The following is a 14,028-nucleotide window of genomic DNA, read 5'->3' as shown; positions in this document are numbered from 1 at the left end:
CCGTTTCCTCACAGATACTCGAGAATCTCAACACACAGCCACACACCAGCTCCCATCTTCTAGGTTAGGCTCTCGCCTTCTGGGGCTATCCGTGCTGTTCCTTATTCAGAGCATCGATAAGGCCACCACTCTGCTGCTCCTCAGCTTCAAGAACCTGTTTCCAGCCCTCCTCACCAGTAGGTCCAGAGCTGCAGCCCGATCCCCAGCCTGTTGTAATCACTGAGTCTTTCCATGGACGTCAGTAGCCTTTAGCACAGGCCACTGCATCGAGCCATGGAATCGCCCTTCAGAATCCACTTGCGTTCTCAGCACATTGGGTAGGAATCACTTCCCCTATACGCTGCCTGCACCCAAACCACGGAACAGGTCCAAGCCATGGAAAGAGCCAGCCACCTGCAGATGTGTTGTCTATGACAAAGATAGATCAAACACCAAATGGAGCAGATTGCACCTCTCTCTGCCATACCTGGTGGGTCCGTCCCATCATGCTTGGGAACACTAGAATAGCTAGTCATAGCGACAAGGTATTCGCAAATTGAGGAAACACACACACCAGTGTTAAGCACCACTTGATGATTCTATGCCTTTTATTATTTCAGAAAATATCTTTGTTGAGAGTTTGTTCACAAAAGCCATTTAATGAAAAAAATTCCGTACAAAATTGGTTATTTTTTAAATGACAGGGGAAGAATAAAAACATATGATGGTGATGGGGAGTTGAAGAGGTTATCCAAAAAACCAACCCCCCCAAACCAAAACAAATTAAAATACACAACAAAGGAAGAGAACGTTTGCACTAAAGCATAAATATGGAAGAACAGAATTTTCCTTGAGTTTCTTTGTTGAAGTTTGGTCCAGAGAATTAAACAGGTTAAAAAGACAGATACGAGCACCCACCCAAACTTTGTGTCTTGTGTCCATCCCTCCCTCTGGCAAGAAGTACACATGACATAGGGAGATGAGTGACCCAGATGACAGCGTCAATATAAAGACTGCCAACTTGAGCCACCTGTTATGCACTCAAAGGTCACAAAAAGGAACTGCTATACTGCACAATCAGACAGCTGTAGACGCCATCTACTGTAGACAGAAGTCAGTTTCCATTGACTGGACTCCATAGTCAGATGTAGCTGTAACTCCAGTCCACTGGAATGAAGACCACCCCTCTACAGATTTCATGTCTAGTTCTGAAGAGAGACCATCCTCCACTTAATATAAAAACCAGGGAGAAACTCTTCCCTTATTTGCTACACCTGTGCATGATAGGTAGGAAAAAATCATCCTACAAAAATACAAACTTTAATGCCCTGTTGAGCAAGGAAGATTCATTCAACAAACTTTTTAAAAGATATTGATCTGCAAAATGCTACAATCTCCCCAACATCCACCCCTCTAAGATCCATCTGGGACAAGGAGAGAGGGAGAAGAACTGCTGGTTCTTAAGAGACTTTGCCACAGCCCAGGTTAGGAGGCGTTCTGTGCTCCACGCAATTATCACAACTTGACCTCATCTCAGGGGCCCTCCCCTCCCAGGGTTTGGTGACGGATACAGGCACTACTGGAGTGACCACGATCCAGGCGGGTTATTGCACAACCAGCGGTGCTATAACACTGAATCTGGGACCCAGGGCCCAATTCTGCATGATCCCGAGTGCCCTCAGCCTTCTAGCAGATGGGGACACTCAAACTGTTGCAGAAGATACGCAGCACTTTGTGGGATGGGGCCCAAGAAGGGGACCTATTCGAGAAGTGGGTCTCCCCTTCCCCATGCTCTCTGCACCTTTGTATGTGGATGGGTCGATGAAAGAGTTAACCCTAGAGACTGGAAAAGAAAATAATCCATCTCTACGAGGAGATTGTTCTCCAGGATAGAGAGGAAGTTTTGGTTTGCTAGGAAATGCAAGGAGAGCTGCACCAGTGACTGCAGAGCCAGGGACAGTACGTGCACTGGAGCAGAGAGGAGCAAGAGCGTCTGCATTGGGAGGGATGGGATGGGAGCCCCTCCAGCCACAAATGACCCCAGCGATGCCTGCGAAATGGCAGCCCGTGGGCGTCACTGCAGGGGCCAACCGATCTAGACAGAAAAAGGGGAGGGGATTTTAGTCATGGAGGAAGGAACCATCCTACAAACCGAAAAGGCACAGAAAACGAGGGGCGACTTCCAGCGGGAACGGTCCCTTTCCCCAGTGACTCTAAATATGGAACACGCATCATACAGATACACAGAGCCTGAGGGCACGGAGCTATTGAGGCAGCGCATAGGCAAGAGAGTACAGACTATATCGCAATGTAAGGCACTTGGTATATAGAGAACAATGAGCTACTTTACGGCCTTGCAGGCTTGTGCCAGAGGAAAGGCTGCCTGGAGCAGGGCGGGGTGGGGGGAAATCATTCAGCATCCTGGTTTATTTGGATCTGACGACTAGCCACCTTTTAACCGGGAGTCTCAACTCCTTGTCTGCAGTTAAGTCGCTGATGTCAGAGGAGCAAGGCCAGCTCCGGCTCTAGAGAGATTTGGGGAGCAGTCACTCCCTGCAGGGCTCAGCGATCCCCTCCTGGCTGGGAGCGGACGGGAAAGGGGAGAGGGATGGAAGGGTGAACTGTACTAGGCCCAGGGGCCGAGAGCTTGTGTCCCAGCTCTCGCTCTCTCTCGCTGGCGTAACAGTCCTTTCCTGCCTGGTCCCGCTGCTCCTTCACCCAAGTGCTGGCTTTGCTATGTATCTGTCCAGCCAGGGCAAAGGAGGGACAGTCACAAGGTATTCCCTGGTGCTCTGCTCCAAGATATTGGGGGAGCAGGAGGAAGACCCCTGGGAGATGCCAGCTAGTGGCCCTCCTTTGACATTCAAAGCTCCTAGGGGGATGGGGGGAAGGAATGGAATCTGACCAGCTACATTCAGGCTCCCAGTACTCTCTCCCCAGCACAGGCAGGGGCTTCCAGTGCGGGAGCTAGAACAGGTGTGGAGAGGACTCAACATCTGTGAAAGCAGCACGGGCAGCCAGTTCCTCTCACCACCCCAAAAAACAAAAGGCCGGAGAGCATGAATTACAATCGCCTCCAGTAAGGAAGGCCACAGGGAGGAGCATGAAACAAGCCAGGAACATCCGGTTTGGTTTATTCTGGCCCGTGTCACTCATCCCAGCTAGGAAGGAAGAACCCTGATCCCGATCTGCATGAGAAGTGATTCCATGACACTTCATCCCTGCTACTCCCTGCCTGCCTCTCCTGCTGCCCCTTTGGGAGCAGCGACACCCTCTCCTTGCTCAGCCAAAGGGAAATGCTACCCCTCTGGGCAGCCGCAGCAAGTGCAGCGGAGCCAGCTTTGCCGAGAGGGAAGCTCCCACCCCAGTGAAGCGCCAAATCACCTCAATGCATTGCAACATGCCCACTGCAAAGTCTGGCTTACGGGGACCTTCCACAGAGAGAAATACCCTCTGCTGCATGACAGCCTGGCCAGTCTTGACCAGCACATGGCACTGGAAGAGCCCTGCAAGTGGGACGGCTCCAGCCACCCGGAAGAGGGCAGGGGATGCTGTTCCTGGGCAGTGGACAGAATCAATGGGTGCTCGAACAATTCCCCCACATCTCCTCCCAACATACGCAGCCGACGAGGGGTCGAGGGAGAGCGGTCGTATGAAAGAGGCGGCCTCTGAGGTAGATTTGAGACAATTCCATCCACCAGCCGGGGAGGAGGGTGGCACGGATCGGGCGAGAGGCACTCGCACAGGCTGCTCTCTGCTATTCCCACCCAGCCCAGAAAGGGATGCATGGGCTGGATCCCAGATTAACCAAACCCCTCAGGGGATGTGAGGCCTGTGAAGTGGAAAGACAGAAGCTGGCAGCTGCAGCCGGAGGGGAGAGGCCATAGCTGGTCTGGGATGGCAAGTGCAGTGGTGAGGCATGAGGTGAAAGGCCCTGTTACAGATAAACTCTGAGTGGCAGGGAGTCTGCTCTCTGGCACGCAGCAAGTGCTACGTGACCACAACGCCACAGGATTAAGCCAGCACTTGGGTGAGGTAAGGAGCAGTGAGGTGTGGGACCAGGGCTGGTGGAGACCTCACCTCCAGGGCTTACACATCCTCAACTGAGTTTGGCCTGAGCGACTCCTTGGGTGACATCATCCCAAGTAAGGCACTAGGAATTGCAGGGCAGAGGCAGAGCCGAGTCACCGCACCCAGGGGAGGGAGAGAGGTGGGCAGAACCGGCCTAAGAGCTCATGTCCTGCCGCAGACTGCTAGGGATCCCACATGCTGGAGCTCCAGCACGATGCAAAGCACATCTGAAGTCACCTCCCTGTGCCCTAATGCAACAGGCCCAATCCAGACCTGGCCCGCCTCTGCAATTCCGCTGGGCGTGTTGGATGCAAGGCTGCTCTGCAGTTCACCCGAGAACTCTAGCAGTGGCATCACCACCCAAGGACGCCACCCTGATGCCGAGAGGTGCTCTGCACACAGGGCATGGCTTCCCCAGCTCCCCAAACCTCTACCTGCATGGTCACAGGGCACCTTAAAGCACCCGCCTGCCCCTCCAAGCCCAGGATGTAGGGGAATGCCAAAAGGGCAAGGAAAGAACCTGCTTTAGAAAAGGGATGGTTTGCTTGGAACCATCCCATGGTGCATTTGTAACAAAAACACAACAGGAAGAAAAAACACTCAAGAAGGGGGCGGGGTCGGGGAGGGGAGAAAATTGCACGCTGAGTGATGATAGAACTGAGAGGAAGGAGAGGACGGGAGGTTTGGGTCTGGCTCCTGCAGGCCGTGTGACGGAGCAAGGTTTTTTGGTTTTATTGCAAATGGTTTAGGGAGGGGGGGGAGGGGGAGAGACCTTGGGAAGATTGAGAGGTTTCCAAGCCATTCAGCACCTGGGAGGCGGAGGGAGGGGCTGGTGCTTAGTCCTGGTCTCTCGCCCTCCTCCCCAGCAGACGAGCCTTCAGCTCTATGGAGACTTGAGCTTCTTGGTGCGCGGGGAGGTTCCGTTCTCGGCTTTCACCACTCCGTTTTCATGGTAACCTGGGGACAGGGGAGCGCAGCGAGTTAGGGACACTCAACTGGGGCCTCATTGGCTTCAAGGGGGTGAGTGCTTAGTGCCAGCTCAGCGCAAAGGGTAAGAACTGTCATCTCAGCTTCCTCCGCTTGGGCTCATGCAGAATTGCAGAGGGATGTCAGCACGCTGCAGCCCTTCCCCCTTGTGTCCTGGTCCCACCAGATCCACGGGCTCGGGTTGCTTCATCGAACTCTGTTGCTCCTGAGCAAAGCCCCAGCACCGCCTTCGGGGCACTACGCTGCTGGAGGGGACAGAGTAGGGTTGCCAGGCATCCGGTTTTCAACTGGAACGCCTGGTCAAAAAGGGACCCTGGTGGCTGCTGAGTGGGCTGTTAAAAGTCCAGTCAGTAGCGCAGCGGGACTAAGACAGGCTCTTGGACGCAAGAACAAATGGATATAAACTGGCCATCAGGAAGTTTAGACTTGAAATTAGATGAAGGTTTCTAACCATCAGAGGAGTGAAGTTCTGGAACAGCCTTCCAAGGGGAGCAGTGGGGGCAAAAGACATATCTGACTTCAAGACTAAGCTTGATAAGTTTATGGAGGGGATGGTACGATGGGATAGCCTAATTTTGGCAATTAATTGATCTTTGACTATTAGCAATAAATATGCCCAATGGCCTGTGATGGGATGTTAGATGGGGTGGGATCTGAGTTACTACAGAGAATTCATTCTTGGGCGTCTGGCTAGTGAGTCTTGGCCACATGCTCAGGGTTTAGCTGATTGCTATATTTGGGCTCGGGAAAGAATTTTCCTTCAGGGCAGATTGGCAGAGGCCCTGGGGGTTTTTCACCTTCCTCTGCAGCGTGGGACACAGGTCACTTACTGGAGGATTCTCTGCACTTTGAAGTCTTTAAACCATGATTTGAGGACTTTTATTAGCTCAGAGATAGGTTAGGGATTTGTTACAGGAGTGGGTGAGTGAGATTCTGTGGCCTGCGTTGTGCAGGAGGTCAGACTAGACGATCATAATGGTCCCTTCTGACCTTAAAGTCTAAAGTCTATGATTCCGTGCCTGTCCTGGTTCCGCACAGCTCCCGGAAGTGGTGGCCAGGTCCCTGCAGCCCCTAGGCTCAAGGGCAGCCATGGGGGCTCAACGCGCTACCCCCTCCCCAAGCACCAGCTCCGCAGCTCCCATTGGCTGGGAACCATGGCCAATAGGAGCTGCGGGGGCGGCACCTGCAGGTGAGGGCAGCACACTGAGCCCCCGTGGCCAACCCTGCCCTGTGCCGAGGAGCTGGAGGGGCATGCCGGCCGCTTCCCGGAAGCCACCTGAGGTAAGCGCCGCTCAGAGCCTGCATGCCAAACCCTCTCCTGAGCCCCAACCTCTGCACCAGCCCTGAGCCCCCTCCTGCACTTCAAACCCCTCATTTCTGGCCTCACCCCGGAGTCCACAGCCCCAGCCGGAGCCCTCAGCTCCACCGCAGCCCAACCCTCTGCCTCAGCCCAGTGAAAATGAGTGAGGGAGGGTGGGGGAGAGCGAGTGACGGAGGAAGGGGGGATGGAGTAAATGGGGGTGGGGCTTTGGAGAAGGGGCGGGGTAGGGGTGTTCGGTTTTCTGCTAACAGAAAGTTGGCAACCCTAGGACAGAGCTGGGGCCCTGATGGCTCCTGGCCATTGCTGATCCCTCTGCAGCAGAGGAAGGGACCCGACAGCATCCTGGGCCCTTACATCTTGCCCCCAGCTCAGCCACACACGGCCCTGCTCTCAGCACCCCGCCTTGGCACTTACCCGACTCCCTCTTGACGGGCTTGGACTGCTGTTTGGTGAGGGCGGCAGCTCTCTGCCTGGCGCTTTGCTCATTCCAGTACTCCCGCCAGCGCCGCAGCTGGAAGTGGATGAAGTGCCACATCATCCAGGCCTGGGAGAGGCACACCAGGGACAGCACGCCCATCCTGGGGGGTGGGAGGGGGCAGAGAAGGGGCAGGCTGAGAATGGAGCAGAGAGGCTGAAGCCAGGGGCCCTGGAGCCACTTCCAAACCCAACCAAGCCAGCTAATAAATGGCTCTTCACTCCCAAAGACCACAGCGATCTCGATGTTACAGAGACTGGTGCTCTCCAGAGCCCACAGACCAGTTCTGTGAGGACACCTGAGGGGAGGGAATAGTTGTTCCAGCCCTGCCCTGAGGTACCAGCCCTGCCCTGAGTCCCGCTGCCAGTTTTTGCTTAGGTACAATCACGCCTGCCATGTCCCTAGGCTCCTCTGACAACAGGAGGGAGGACACAGCCAGACAGAAGTATGATTTATGTTGACCAGGTCCCTTAAATTGCAGTTATGGCTAGAAAAGGGATTGTACTAAGTGCCACCTCCTTACATGACAGATCTGCTTGGAGGCTCTCTTCGTATCTGGTCTCTTTACTGAGCAAACAAGAATTTTTCTTTTCTTCACACTACAGTTCACAGACAATTTTGCTGAGCCTCAAGACAGCCTAGCACCCAGCTTGCGCGCCTAGCACTATGCTGCATCTACAGAGCCCTCGGTACGGGAGAAGTTCCAAGCAGAAGACAGTTGGATTTTCAGACCCCTCTGACTTTGCAGGTCCGGCCCTTGGGAGCCGAGTGGGAGTGGATGGGTAGAGAACCTGAACACGGGCATCACTACTGCTTTCATCAGTCCCCTTCCTGACTACATGAGCATGCGTTAAGCAATCCGGCAGACCATTTCAGCCTACGGGCAGGAAGCCGATGGAGCAGCACATGGCCACGTCTTACCTGGAAAGCAGAGTGTTGAAGTTTCCTTTCTCTGGGTCGAACGCCTGGTTCTCCACCCGAGCCAGCCCAAAGCCAACAACCAGCACGGAAAGGGTGAGGGTGAAGAGCCGGGTGACCACGAACACCACTGCCCAGGCATTAAACCTGTGTGAATTCCAACAGGAGTGTCACTGGGATGAGCCTCCATCCGCAGTGGGGGCGCACAGCCAGCCTACCCGGAAGGGCAGCAGGAGTCGCGAGACGCAGACGTTCAGGCCAGGAAACTGCCTCAAGATGCCCAGGGGCAGCATGTTGTTCATGGGGACCCACTTTTAACAGGGTTGAACTTTGGGGGAGGAGGGGTTATTTCAGCCTAGGAGTGCCATGCAACTGTCACAGCTGGCCCCCTTCCTGCAGCCTCAGCAAGGGTGCCGTTGCCGGAACAGGCAACGCGTTAGATGGCCCTGCCGAGTCACGTGGGAGGCAGGTTGGCTGGTGCCTGTGCTGAACAGGGTTTAAGTCTCCAGGGCTGTCAACCTTCCACTCCAGAGCACACCACTTTGTGCATGCGCGGAGAGTCTCCTGGCACATTTGTGCACAGTTGGCACTAGTGAATTTCAGGCCCGGGGGGATTTCAGGTCCAATTCTCTTATGCACTTTGTTGTGTGTGGTCATGCACCCCACTGCAACAGGAGCATAAAACGTCACCACCATTCCAGTATCTTTTTACATTCATTAGTCTTTGTGTTAGCGCAGCAGGCTGCTTTCCTAACTGAGATCAGGGCCCCATTGCGCTAGGCCCTGCACATACACCTAGTGAGTGATAGTTTTGATGAGTTTAAACAAACAAGACAAAGGGTGGGAGGGTAAACAGAGGCACAGGGAGAAGATGGGACTGGCCCAATATCTCACTGAAGCCCAGCAGCAGAGCTAGGAATAGAACCCAGGCCTCCTGATTCCCAGGCCAGTGCTCTATCCACTAGACCACACCACCTCCCCAACTTTGCACCACCGTACATGACTACACAAGGTCTCAGGCCCTTCACAGGCTGCACTGATCAGGGGTTCTTATACTTACTGAATCAAGCCTGGGAGTTAATCCGGCCTCGAGTGCCCTCTTTGCACTTGTGCTGTGGAGATCTTCCTGCCCACTGCCAACAGGCTAGTCAGGAACTGCAGCACCCGTGACCCCTCTCCCCACCCCCAAGGTGAGAGCTCCCTTGCAGATCTGTTCTGGAGAAGGAAGAGAGACTCCCCTGCTCCCCCTAGTCTCCTTCCCCCGACCTCCAAGATGAGAGACCCCTTGCAGATCCATTCTGGAGAAGGAAGACAGACTTCCCCCTAGACTCCACTGCATGACAGTTCTGGCCGGCAAGGGGCGAATTGCTCCTCTCAGCTCAGTGTACTTACAGCTTCTCGTTGTTCTCATCTGTGAAGTAGAATAGACGGGCCATGTGGAAGAGGAATTCAGCGAAGTACTGCAGCAGCAAGAGGACAAGCCCCAGGCGGGTTAGGCTAGAGAGAGAAGACACAGGCATTGCCATATTGGAACAGACCTGAGCTCCAGTCAGCCACCTACCTTATTACTTCTACTTCATGTTTGTTCTGCGGACTATGCGCTTCAAATCAAAATCAGGACCCCGTTGTGCTGGGCCTTGGACATACACATGCCTGCCCCAGACAGGTTACAATCGAAATAGACTTGACACGGTTTAAGGGGAAAACAAGGCACAGAGCCCACTATCACTGAGCAGAGCCGGGAACAGAAGCCAAGGTCTCTTGTATTGTAGTCCAGCGCACTAGTCACTGGACCCTGCTGCCTCTCACATAGGCTGCGTGCTTCACCGGATGGCGCATGAAAGTCTTTAGAACGTATTTGTCTAACTGCAATAACAACCCCGGGAGAAAATTTTCCTGACACCAAAAAGGGGATCACATCTTCCAGCCTGAGACTGAGAAGCACTCGCAGAGGTTTGCATTGTACGATGCTCTGAAAGTATTAGGTGCCGGCATGTCATCCATCCTAGCTGATGTGACTAGACAGTATCTTCTTTCCTAAAAGTAGCTATTCTCCTATTTGGAAACTGTTGGCTTCAGTAACATACTGTAGCTGGGAGTTCCACAGGCTAATCATTTGTTGCATTTATTGTTGGTTTTTAAATCACCCCCCCTTTACTCAAGTCTCAATGCGCTGGCCAAGATTTTCACAGGGACTAGCGATTTTGGCTGTCCACCCCTCAGCAAGTACTGAGCACCCGCCCTCCGGAAACCAGGATTTTCCCATCATTCTTCGCAGGCCCCATAAAGCGAACTCCACCGCACTCACTTTAAGAGGTATGCTCCAGCTATATGCATCAGGTACAGGCTGATGTACCGCAGGTGACGAGGAATCTCCTCCTGGCAAAGGAACAAAGATTTAACAGTAAGTTCAACCTTCCTCACTTGGAAATCTGAATGAGCACACACAATGGAGCAGCGAAGCACGGAGGTAAGTCTAGGGCTCTCCCTGCTCCGCCAAGATTTGTGGAGCGCTCCCGGTGGTACATGCAACGTCATCCTGTGGCCGTGAAGATTCCACCTAATTGGCCAAGTGTAAAGGCAACATGGTGGCCAGGGCACCTAGGCAAGCTGAGAGAAAGCAGCTTCCAAGCTCGCTCTCAGTGTAAGGGGAACATGCAGCAGCCGTGCCTTCCCCAGCCTTGCACTTCTCCCCAAGTTCCATGTACGCAGTCTGGCATTTTGCTTCTTAAAGCTACTGCAAATCCGCTGGCCAGTGGTTCCACCAGATGAGGCAGCCTTTGCAAAGCCTGCAGCGCGGCCTGTCCAGCACTCACCTTGCGCACCTTCTGGAAGTATAGCTCAGGCAGGGCATGCAGCCAGTAGGCCAGCTGGCAAAGGTAGAAAAACTTCACCTGGAACCTGAAATGCAAAGACAGGACAGGTGAAAGCTTGGCGGGCAAACCCATCTCCAGACTGGAAGTTCCATGTGTGTAAATATTCCCCATACTATGGGCTGGGATGGGGCATCACCCCTTTGGGAGTTGCGGGGAGAATTCCTCTGAGCAGAAAGCACATGCCCTGAGCTGACCCCTGGAAATCAAACCAGCTACCCCAGTCCCAGCCAGGGGGGGGAAGACTGCCTGATCTACTATGCCCATTAACTCAGCAGGAGGTCTGTCCCCGGTGGACTTTTCCTGGAAAGAGGAAGCCTCGGGCAAACCAGAGAGCCTGCAGGGAGCAGCCATTCCCAAACAGTCTGGGGGATGAAGGTCAGGTTTGGGCTAGTTTTTTAATCTCTTATTTGAGGACTGGGAAAGAGGTACCAGCCTAAGGCCTTAGACAAAGTCGTCAAGGGGTTACTGCTTTTCAAGAGCTAATAGATATGGCACCCAAGGAACGGGAGGGAAGAGAGAGAAGGAGAATTTGACAGCAACCAAAATGCAACATTGTGTGTCTGCTGGGAGGCCTGGCAGACTCGGACTCATTCTGGATTTGGCATGCGGGTGCTAGAATTCCATTTGCGCTGCACGGGGCACCACAGAGCACTCCTCTCCCTACTGTTTTGCACCTATACTAAGATCCGGTTACCCACTAGCATTCAGGGGAGTGCGCACATGGGAAGGAGGGGCCAAATAAGTTTAATCATTCATGGGATCCAGGATTCCTGGGCCAGAATGATCTAGAGTCACAGATTTCAAGGCCAGGAGGAGAATTGTGGTCACCTCCTAGGCTGACCTCCTGCGTAACACAGGCCAGCAAATTCCACCCAGGGATTCCTGCATCCAGCTCCTAACCCCACTGAGCTCCTCCTGGGGATTTAGCGAGGGAGTGGGAGCCAGGAACCTCCTAACTTCTAACCCCAGCTCTGCCGCTGATTGGTTGGGCAAGTCCCAACTTCTCTGCCCCCATTAGCATCCTAATAAGGGGACAGATCACTCCTGAATTTCTGAACCCATGGTTCCCAAACATTGGCTATACACTGACTGGAGCTCCCTCTTTCTGTCTGGGTACTTATATATCCCCCAGCCTCACAAACCTTCCCAAGTTCACCATTACAGCATCCCTGCAAGGAGGGGAGAATTATCATCCCTCATTTTACAGAGGGGAAACTGAGGCACAGAGAGGTTAAGTGACTTGCCCAAAGTCACTGGGAGCTCAGAACTGAATTCAGGCCTCTCGAGTCCCAGGCCACAAGGGCAGACATGCTCTGAAGTGCCTGATCACACAATGCCTCCTGCCACCCCGCCACCTCCTGAATTTGTGTTAAGATTTCAAATGTCCCTTAAGACCTTTGTAGAAATCAGGGTTTACTAGCAAACCCAGCATGGGAAGGGGCTGTGGGATCCTTTGTACAATGCTTTGAAAATACACAGCAAGGTAAATGCTGCCTAGTCACATGGCACTGACTCCCATGCCACGTCCTGACATTAACCTAAAAAGAGGAAGGAAGCGGTCAGCTGAAGAACAGAACGCTTACGGGAGAAAAACATGAGGGTAGTTTTCCCACCAGCTCCTCGGATTTGACAAGTATCCTTCCTGAAAGAGAAGAGGAGAGGCAAGTTCTAAGCAAAGGAAATCATCAGCACGTGTCAGTTCTGGGGTTACCCACGTCAGCGCCAATTCCAACTGCGCAAACTAAATGCCATGTCAATAATGAGAAACCGAGAAAAGGGGCCTGGAGGCTGGATCCTTTCAGAGCAGCTGCAATTATTACAAGCTGAAGCACGTTAGGTAAGGCCAGCATTAAGGTTGCCAAAACACTGACATTCTAATAGGCCTCTTACGGCTGATGATAATTTTGTCCAACTTTCACGTGACAGGGCTGCACCTCTCCAGGTCTCCTCTGTATCTGAAGGGGAACTGAAATAAAAATTGGGCAAAACTTCTTCAGCCATTTTTGAACGCAGGGAATGTTTTCTGTTATAAAGCTGCTGCAGCCTTCCCCCAGCTAATCTCTCAGTGGGAAAGGGCAGAAACCTGATAGTTCAAGGATGGAGACGGTCCCATTTGCCTTTTAGGGATCCAGTGAAAATGCATTTTGATTCCACCAAGCTATAAAAGGCTTACAACAGTGTGTACCAGCCAGCCAGCAAGCTGAACGAGCCCTGGGTCCAGCAGAGGTAACAGGAAGCGATCCTGTAATTAAAACCCATCATAAGCCCAAAGGGGTGAAGTTCAAGTTATGTCTCAGTGTTTCCTTATGCTCCCCTGCCGGCCTGTATCCACCTGCAGTCACTTGTCTTAGACTGTAAGCTCTTTGGGGCAGGGACCCTCTTTTCATTCTGTGTTTACATGGTGCCTAGCACAATGGGGTCCTGGCTCCTGGTCCTGGACTGGGGCTCCGAGGTGCTAGGATGATACAAATAAATAATAATGGTTGTGCAGGAAACCTGAACTTGGACGTTCCCAGATTTATTTTTAGTGCTTTGTTCTGCAAACGTAAGTGCTCTTTTAATGCAGCGTCTTTGCATGGAATCCATATTTACTTCAGTTTACTGGACTTGTGTCTTCAACACTGCAAGCTGCTTTGGAATTGTGAGATACAAGCCGATCAATATTCAACACATGCAAGCCCACATGCAGGGCTTGTCTGCACGGAGCAGCTAGCGCGCGCTAAGCCAGGGTGTGATTTTACAGCACAATAGCTACCTTGCGCTAGATCCTCATGTGGACACACTGACTGGGCACTCTGGAAGTGTATTAAGCTGATGTGCACCAAGGCTCTGTTAGTGCAGAGTAAGAGTGTCCACACAGGGAGTTAGTGCAGAGTGGCTGGGGTGCACACTAACTATTCTGGGCTTTCTCACCGTGTAGACAAGCCCATGCTCCCAAACCAAAGGGAAGTCTCCTCCCATCAACTCCCCCTCCCTTAAGGAAAGCGCGGGAGAACAGAGGCACCCTGGAGGCCAACAGATCTTGGCTTTGTCGGACGTAATTTCACATGGTGCCAAATTGAAGATGGGGGGGAGTTGGGATCTGGAGGCAAAACCCGCAGCCAGGGCCAGCTCGGACGATTCACCCTCATTTACAGCGTCTTCTCTGAAAAACCACCCTGGATACTGAGCTGCAGCCAGGCTGGGGGACAGAGCACACAGAGTTAGACAGCTCAGACGCCTCTTTCAGTCAGCTGGCACGCCCTCAGGGCTCCCTGGCACAGCAGCAGCTTGGGATGTTTACAGAGGAGGCTGCGGCCCCCAGTTAGAGGCAGGAGGGCGGAAGCTCCCTGCAAATTGGGGGAGGGGGACAGAGGAATAGAAGGAGGAGTAAGGGGAGGTACTGAGACTTGGCCAGGGGT

General features: G+C 53.1%; 1 protein-coding gene across 1 annotated transcript in view; it reads right to left on the bottom strand.

Moving 5' to 3' along the window:
* Nucleotides 1–584: 584 nt before the first annotated feature.
* The window catches only part of TRAM2 (translocation associated membrane protein 2), a 52,953-nt gene continuing 39,509 nt past the window's right edge, over nt 585–14,028 (bottom strand). The window contains exons 5-11 of the mRNA XM_074947438.1: nt 12,211–12,269; nt 10,568–10,652; nt 10,060–10,130; nt 9,144–9,248; nt 7,755–7,898; nt 6,773–6,936; nt 585–5,007 (exon numbers count right to left, since the gene is read on the bottom strand). Coding sequence (XP_074803539.1) covers nt 4,934–5,007; nt 6,773–6,936; nt 7,755–7,898; nt 9,144–9,248; nt 10,060–10,130; nt 10,568–10,652; nt 12,211–12,269 — 702 coding nt within the window. The 3' untranslated portion in view covers nt 585–4,933. The remainder of the gene's footprint in view (nt 5,008–6,772; nt 6,937–7,754; nt 7,899–9,143; nt 9,249–10,059; nt 10,131–10,567; nt 10,653–12,210; nt 12,270–14,028) is intronic.

Source organism: Natator depressus, chromosome 3 (genome assembly GCF_965152275.1).
Source record: "Natator depressus isolate rNatDep1 chromosome 3, rNatDep2.hap1, whole genome shotgun sequence".
NCBI lineage: Eukaryota > Metazoa > Chordata > Testudines > Cheloniidae > Natator > Natator depressus.
The sequence above is the reverse complement of the archived record's forward strand: the minus strand, read 5'-3'. Positions and strand labels throughout refer to the sequence as shown.